The sequence below is a fragment of the Phyllostomus discolor genome, chromosome 6, assembly GCF_004126475.2.
Source record: "Phyllostomus discolor isolate MPI-MPIP mPhyDis1 chromosome 6, mPhyDis1.pri.v3, whole genome shotgun sequence".
Classification (NCBI taxonomy): Eukaryota; Metazoa; Chordata; class Mammalia; order Chiroptera; family Phyllostomidae; genus Phyllostomus; species Phyllostomus discolor.
Window position 1 is genome coordinate 46,768,746 of NC_040908.2, and position 7,930 is coordinate 46,776,675.

Here is a 7,930-nt window from a genome sequence, read left to right on the forward strand (position 1 = left end):
GCAGACCTAACCCAAGGGCTCTTGGCAGAGAGCAGCAATGGCCTGGGAATCTACCAAAGATTAGGGGAATTAACCATGACTAAGATGGAGAAGGAATGCTGTGGCAGAGGGCAGAACAACAGAAGGGACAGGGAACCTGGGGATGGCCAATCTGGCCCGACGGGGAAACCTGGGGAGCCCTGGACACCTGCCTAGCCAAACCCCTCTGCTCCCCCTCCCTCCCAGGCAGCAAAATGCCAGAATGGATTTGAGACATGTGTGCCCTGCATGTCTCGTGTGGGCTCACCTGGTCTTGGCAATACATTTGGATTAGAATCAAACTTGGGTCTGAAATAGAGTTTAAAATAATAGTGTTCTGTGTGTCTAATCCTTACAGACATGTGCTGGGTTTCTGTGTTTCCTACATACACACAAACATATGTGCTGCTAACATAAAACTCTATCTGTGGCATTTGTTAAAACATGCTGCCCGTGTATGACTCTGAGAAGACCTTTGTATGATTTCCAGACACCAGATGAACGTATGTCTGCATGTGTTTTGCAAGTGATCATGTGATGACATATTCCAAGAGCACACATGGAGGGTCCTTGTGGGTTAGAGAATGAGCAGCGAGGAATGGCGTTGGGTCTCAGGGTCCTGATAGAATAAGAAACAAAATCTATTTTTTAGTCCACAGTAGCCACTTAAGGAATGAAAATTGAGAAGCTGAATGAATGAATGTTTGGATAATGGACATTGGGTGAAAGGCCTGAGAATTTGGTGGGGCTTGGGCATTCTTGACACTCTTTTGAAAAAGAAAGTATCGGTCAGCAAGGGAGGCTAGGAGATAACACCACTGGTCATGCTGTAGCCCATCCCCCTGAATGGCTTTGGTCTCATTCTCAGGAAGGAAGAAACCCAGGCCTACCTTCCCCACCATCCAGCACCCAGAATCCAAAGAATTGATGCTGTTTTTAAAGAAAAATATGCTATCCCATATGTTTATTTAATCCCCTAAATTGGTTCCAGAAAGAAGTTAAGTGAGCTATACCACAAAATAAAATTAAATTTAAAAAAAGATGAGGAAATAAGACAGAGGGAAAAGCACAGCAGGATAAGTTCAGGAGGGTAGGCACACTTCTCTGCGAAAGTTGGCTGACATGCGGCCAAGATTAACAGGCCCCTTAAGTTTTGCGTTTTTTGTGTTTTGTGTTTTTGTATTTTGAAGATTTTCAGGAGCCCAGTGATTCCCTGATTCCAGGGGAACTTATCCTGTGTTTTGCTGGAGTCAACATCATTGCATTTATATGAAGGCAGAAAAAAGTTCTAAAGAATTCTCTCATACCTTGTAGGTGAAGGAAGAGAGAATAGGAATTGGCTGTACTTCGACAGTGGAAAATTTACCAGTGGTCCTTCAAACTTTTACATAGCATTTGACCCCAATTTACACTTTTTGCAATTTATCCCACAGATATGATCAGATATGTTCAGCTATAGTCGAGAATGTTAAGTACAACAATGTGAATAAAAGCCAAAGGTTGGGGACTTGCTATACGATCATGGACAGTGGATACATTGCACTCCTTTTACAAAGGAGCATTATACAGCCTTAAAAAAGAGTGACTGAGCTCTGTATCTTTGGACATGGAGCAACCTCTCAGCTATTATAAACGGGGAAAATTATATTGTAGGGCAGTGTGTATTCTCACACAGCACAATGTTTTCCTGAAATAAACAGGAAGCTTAGCTGTGGCTTCCTCAGGAGGTTGGTGGGTACAATGAAGAGAGACTTTCACTTCTCAATTGGGGATATAACCTTCGGTACTAAATGACTTTTTCCTCTCACCATTATTAGCAAGTAGTATAATCCTTTATAATTTAAATGTTAGTTTTTCTAGAATAAACTTTAAAAAGCTATTTATAAACTTAAAAACACATGTGTAAGCAAATGACGAAGAACGGCAACAATCTCTCTGGTTTACTGAGTGCCTCCGCGCCTAGAGCTTAATATGCTCTAACGCAGTTGCTCTTTATAACAAATTTATGTACACACATACACATATCTCCACTTAACAGGTGAGAAAAGTGACATTTAGGGAGATTAAATGACACAACTAGTAAGTGGCAAAGAGTGGATTCCATCCCCAAACTGTGAAATCCCCAAACCCACGCTGTCTTTTTTCGCCGTCCTTCGTCCTCCGCCTCCAGGCGAAAAGCGCACTTACTGGACGGCGGTTCGCACGCGGGCGCAGCGACCCAGCCGGGGGCACCCGCGGCCCCTGCGCGCACGGGTCTCCGCGCTTGGGGAGCGCGCGCGCACGCTGCGGCGCGGCCCGGCGGCGGCGGCGACGACGTCACAGCCAGAGTTTTCCTTTTCGGGAGTCCCCGGCACACATCCTGTGTCCATGTTTGGGCATTTACGTCACGGCGGCAGGGCCGGGGCCTCCCGAAATGGCAGTGGCCCCGGGAGTCGGAAGCCCTGAGCCAGCGCTGCCGCTGCTATATAAGTGGGGGGGCCGAGGTTTTGGGGGAGCCCGGCTGCGCTTTGGAGAAGCGACTAGCAGCCGCTTGAGGCCGGCCCCAACGAGTAAGAACACCACGGCCCCCTGACCCCTTTTGAGGAGGTGAGCGCTGGGAGCCAGGAGCCCGGGCGCCTGGGTCTGCGAGGCTCAGGGCGCCCCGACAGCCGGCCTTCCCCGCCGTCCGCGCGCGCCCAAGCCCAGCGGGCGAGGCCCCCGGCCCCCCGCAGCCACTGCCTCGCCATGCTCCACCTTAACGAGTTTTCCGGCCCCGAATCTCTTCTGGTCAAGTCCTCCGAGGGCTGTTGCTCGGAACCCAGCACCGAACTGCCCCAGCTGCCCGCCAGGGACGCGGCCGCTGGCTACACCGGAGGTAAGGAGCTTGGCCGGGGTTGCTCAGACGGCCGCGCAATGCGGGGGCACACAGTGCCTGAGAACAGACAGGGTCTGGGACGCAGGAGGTGTGGGGGTAGGAATCGTAGGGAGCTCGGGGGAGTCTTGGGGTGCGCACCGCCATTGGCACCCCCACCGGGCCGCCAGCGCCTCCACAGGAAATTGTGTGTGTGTCAAGGTGTCCCTTTTGCCTGTGCACGTGTGTTTTGCGTATGCATGTTTTTGTGTGCGTCCTGGGGTGTGCGCCGGCTCCAACTGGATTAAAATGTGCAAAACGGCATTTTATATGTGTCAATGCGCACCAAGGGATCCTTGTGTAAGGGCTGCAGACTCTGAGGCGCGCCCTTTCATGTGCCTGGGGTTGATTCCTGCTCCTTCCTCAGCAGGCGACTTCTTGAGCTGGGCTTTGAGCAGCTGTGGCACCGGAGGAGACTTAGCCGAGTCCTGCTTCCTGGAGGGGCCTGCGCCCACACCCCCTCCCAGCCTCAGCTACAGTGGTAGCTTCTTTATCCAGGCAGTGCCCGAACACCCGCACGACCCGGAGTCACTCTTCAACCTCATGTCCGGCATCTTGGGCCTGGCACCTTTCCCTGGCCCTGACGTGCCAGCATCCCGGTCTCCACTGGACGCCTCTTTTCCCTCAGGCCCCGACGCCTTGCTGCCGGGTCCCCCGGACCTTTACTCCCCAGATCTGGGAGCTGCAGCCTTCCCAGAGGCGTTCTGGGAGGCCTTGCCCTCGGCTGGCGCCCCGTCGCAGTGCCTGTATGAACCTCAGCTCTCCCCACCCGACGTCAAGCCAGGCCGCCGGGCTCCTCCGGCCTCCCCAGCGCTGGACACTGCCTCGGCCTTCAAAGGTCTCTACGCCCCCTGGGAGCTGCTCTCTGCCGGGGGCCCAGGGAGCGGTAGCTCACAGGGAGGCTACCAGGCCTCCTCCGAGGCCCGTTTCCCCGCGATGGGAGCCAAGATTGAAGATCTGCTGTCTATCAGCTGCCCCGCGGAGCTGCCGGCCGACTCGGCCAACAGATTCTACCCTACGGGGGCTTACGAAGCTTTCCCGCTGGCCTCGGGTAACTTAGGTGAGGGGATCGAGGGCCTCTCCGGGCTTTTGACCCCTCCTAGTGGGGAAGGAGGGAGTAGCGGCGACAGCGAAGAGTTTCTGGCCGGTGCGCAGCCTCAGCTCTCCCCCCTGAGCCTCTGCAGCGCCGCGGCGGACTTCCCGAAACCTGTGGCGGCGGACGTCCCTGGGAACAGTGGCGTGCCCGAGCCTCCTGGGCCGACGGCCCCATTCCCCCCGGTAAAGGCGCGGCGCAAGGGGCGCCGCGGGGGCAAGTGCAGCGCACGCTGCTTCTGTCCACGGCCGCATGCCAAGGCTTTCGCTTGCCCGGTGGAGAGCTGTGTGCGCAGCTTTGCGCGTTCCGACGAGCTCAACCGCCACCTGCGCATCCACACGGGCCACAAGCCCTTCCAGTGCCGCATCTGCCTCCGCAACTTCAGCCGCAGCGACCACCTTACCACACACGTGCGCACCCACACGGGCGAGAAGCCCTTTGCCTGTGACGTGTGCGGCCGCCGCTTCGCGCGCAGTGATGAGAAGAAGCGGCACAGCAAGGTGCACCTCAAGCAGAAGGCGCGCGCAGAGGAGCGGCTCAAGGGCCTTGGCTTTTACTCATTGGGCTTCTCCTTCGCCGCCCTGTGAGGAAGAAATAGGTTTGTAGATTGGGGCACCGCTGCCCGGGGCGCAGGAGAACACAAGACCCGTCCCCCTCCTTCGCTCCTCTTCCCGGCCCACCCCGAGGCCAGCCTCTGGTCGGCTTCAAAGTTCCCTTGAAGCTCCTGCCGCACACTTTCCGTTCAGCACCAGCTCCGTGGACAGCTCCCGCCGTCCAGGCTCTGTTTCCGCGTGAGCTGCGCTTGGGGGAAGTCCTGTCAGGCCACCCACTGAGCAGGTATTTCTTCGGGATTCAAGACCACGTTTTGTACCTGGCGCACCCCCAACACCGTCCGCTAGTTCCCTGCCTCGCCCCCAGACAGGCCGGGGCAGCGCCGAGCCGGTCTCGAGCGGTATTTTGTACAGCAGTGTCGTTTCCAGCAGCCATTGGATGTAACGTTTTGCTTTGGGGTTATTTCCTTTTGTTGTTAATTTTTGTAAAGCAGACGCTACTCTCAAGCAGTTGGCAAAACTGTTTATTTTTGCAATTAAAATTATTGTGCTAAAAGCTTACTGAATCTGCCATCCAAGCTCTTGACCCTTCCCCCCAAACTCCTCTCCCCTCCCAGAAAATATGTACCAGAAAAGCAAGGAGTTCCTCACACTCATAGAGTTATTACCCACCTCCTGTCAGGCATTGTGGCACGTAGTAGGTATTCAATAAATATGTAATGAATTAACAAATGAATTTAATCACAGCTAGCCTAAGGGCTCAAGGTGTTCCTGGAAGTTTTGCATATATTATCCTCCTTAATCCTCACAATCCTGAGTGCAGCGTTCATATACTCCATTTCAAAGATCCAGGAAACAAAGTAGTTAACTTTCTGGGTAACCCAGCTAGGGACAGACCCAGTCAAACTCACATCTGTCTGGCTTCAAAGCCAGTGCTTTTCTTTCCAACCCCAGAATGGCGGAACCTCTGCCTAATAGCACTGTTTGGAAAGGCTTCCTATCAAGAGGTTAAACAGATTCCACAACTAGAGGGAGCCCCAGGCAGTGAGGACGGCAGCAGAAGACTGTAGTGTTTCCGTCCCGTTTGTGAACACCCAGTGTGTTGGGTGTCATAGAGCCTCCAGCATGTGCCTGTGCATCTGTGTGGGACTCGAGTGCTGTCAGTGCCAAAAGGGATACAGCGTTCATCTACCAGGGGTGTCCAACCTTCCCACCTCTCTGGGCCACACTGGGAGAAGAAGAGCTGTCCTGGGCCACACATTAAATACATTGCGACACATAATCACACACACACACAAATCATAATGTTTTAATTAAATTTGCAGTTTTGTGTTGGGCCACATTCATAGCCATCCTGGGACAGGTGCAGCCCACAGGCCGCAGGTTGGACACCCCTGATCCTAGACTACTGATGGCAGAGCCAAATCTAGAGAAGAGAGGGTGCATGCCAGAGGCTCACAGCCACCTTAGCTGCTCTTTCCACAAAGCATCTTCCCCAGGAGGCAGCAGCCCCCTTACTGTCCATTTCTGCACCTGGCATAGCCCTTTTTCTCTGACTCTTCTCCTGGTAAATTCTATCTTGGCTTTTTAAGGGGACAGAGCAGCTAAGAGGGTGGTGAGGAAAGCATGGCCCTATAATGGGGAAGGTGGCATTTCACTTGGTCACCCTTCCCTCCATGAACTTCTTACCCAGAAGCTTATACACTCTTTCTGGTCACCTTGGGCAGACTTTGGGACATAAAATGTCTGTCATGCATCCCATCTCTCTTCCCCAACAGCTTCTGTCTGCTAAGGAAAGAATAGGGCCTGTCTGGGAGGCTTCATACTATTCTTGAACTTACAGCCCTGAACAGTGTAGCTCAGTTGATGGGCATCATCCCACAAAGCAAAAGGTCATCAGTTTGATTCCCAGTCAGGGCACATGCTCAGGTTGTGGGTTCATCCCCAGATGGGGTGCATATGAGAGGCAACCAAATGTTCCTCTTTCACATCAATGTTTGTCTGCTTCTCTTCCTTTCTCCCTCCCCCTCTCTCTAAAAAATAAATAAAATCTCTTTAAAAAATAATAATAATAAAAGAGGGAGCCTTACAATGCTGTGGTGCCAGATCAACTCAGCATCTGGTCCTTTGGCTTCTTTATCCCTTTGCCCTCAGACGTGGGCACCCTCCACCCCCACAGTCCAGTGAGCCAGAGACAAGATTATCAAGTCAGAGAATTCTACCCACTTATCTCCCCAGGTGTTAAGTGCTTTCACAGTGGTTGACTATTTTGTATCCAGTAAACAACTTTGTGATAAAAGATTCGGTAACTCTCTTCTAGGAGAGTTAACATTTTTTAAAAAGTAGCCTGCAGAGGGCAATGTTTAAACCTAGAGAGAGGCTCAAATGATGCCAGGTATCATGATGGGTAACTGCAGTAGACACATGGAGACAAGCTAATGATGATTCCCACTGTCTTACTGTTTAAGTGACCACACCTTTTATTTATAAGCACAGACCACCTGACTTCACCTTCCATGCTAAGGAAAGAGCACAAAGATTCGGATTTCAAGCAACTGGTCCCAAAACACACAACCTGAACAAAGGAAGAAGGGCAGACAGGCTGCGGGTGGGTGGTGTCTCCCCACCTCACCCTTACCTCCTTCAGCAGCATGCCATCAAGTACCGTCCGCTCTGTCATGCCCCATCTTGTGTTCCCACCCGCCTAGGCCTAATATCGCTGGTGAGAAAACTGACCTGGTAGTGGTGCTAGTACCATAGCCCAGCTTAGTTCTAGAACCCCCAGCCGAGAAGTCCCTCCTGTTACTTCTAAGAGAAACTGCTGCATTTTCTGGAGTGTCCCCTCGGGATTCTGAGAGGAGAGAATGTTAAGCAGGAGGTGGAAAGAATTAAAATCAAACAATCAGAATATCAATCCAAACCCAGGGCCCAAGCAGAATTAGGGACTAACAGAGAGCTCATTTTCTTCACTTGATTCTCTTTTTCATTTGGTCCTCACAATGTGGGTGTTTCCCAGACTTGGTTCTGAGCTCACACCTTCCCTATTTCAACATCCTTCTTGGAGAGCACACTCACCCCCAGGCCATCATCTGTCACTGCTACACTGATGACTTCTAAGTCAGCCAGCGCTGGCCCCCACCCCAGCTGCAGCCCCTTGGTTCTGACTAATGAACATCCCCATATGGGTATCCCACCACCATTTCAAATACAATCTGTCCAAAATCAAGCCATCCTTCCATATATTCAATTTTTGCTAATGGTAACCATCATGTGTTTGATTTCCTAGACTCACTGAAATAACTACAGTTCTGTAGGGTTCACCTTTGACCCCCTCCCCCCACATCCAGGCTCTAGCTCAGACCTGTTGGATCTCATTGA

The 7,930-nt window shown here is 52.2% G+C and overlaps 1 protein-coding gene across 2 annotated transcripts; it reads left to right on the forward strand.

The window, feature by feature from the left end:
* Nucleotides 1-2,598: 2,598 nt before the first annotated feature.
* Nucleotides 2,599-5,033, forward strand: EGR4 (early growth response 4). Of its 2 annotated transcripts, none has more exons than XM_036030228.1 (2): nt 2,599-2,872; nt 3,279-5,033. In XM_036030228.1, exons 1-2 carry the CDS (start codon nt 2,743-2,745, stop codon nt 4,586-4,588), a joined length of 1,440 nt encoding a protein of 479 aa, XP_035886121.1. In that variant the 5' UTR covers nt 2,599-2,742; the 3' UTR covers nt 4,589-5,033. The 2 variants fall into 2 exon arrangements, with proteins under 2 accessions (XP_035886121.1, XP_028370070.1); XM_028514269.2 differs by having other exon boundaries at nt 2,660-2,872; nt 3,276-5,033.
* The last annotated feature ends 2,897 nt before the right edge of the window (nt 5,034-7,930 follow it).

Bases quoted from the DNA above. Each gene is read 5' to 3' on its own strand.
- EGR4 (XM_028514269.2), top strand. From the start codon at position 2,743: ATGCTCCACCTTAACGAGTTTTCCGGCCCCGAATCTCTTCTGGTCAAG. The intron at 2,873-3,275 runs GTAAGGAGCTTG...CTCCTTCCTCAG, and splicing joins GGCCGCTGGCTACACCGGAG to CAGGCGACTTCTTGAGCTGG.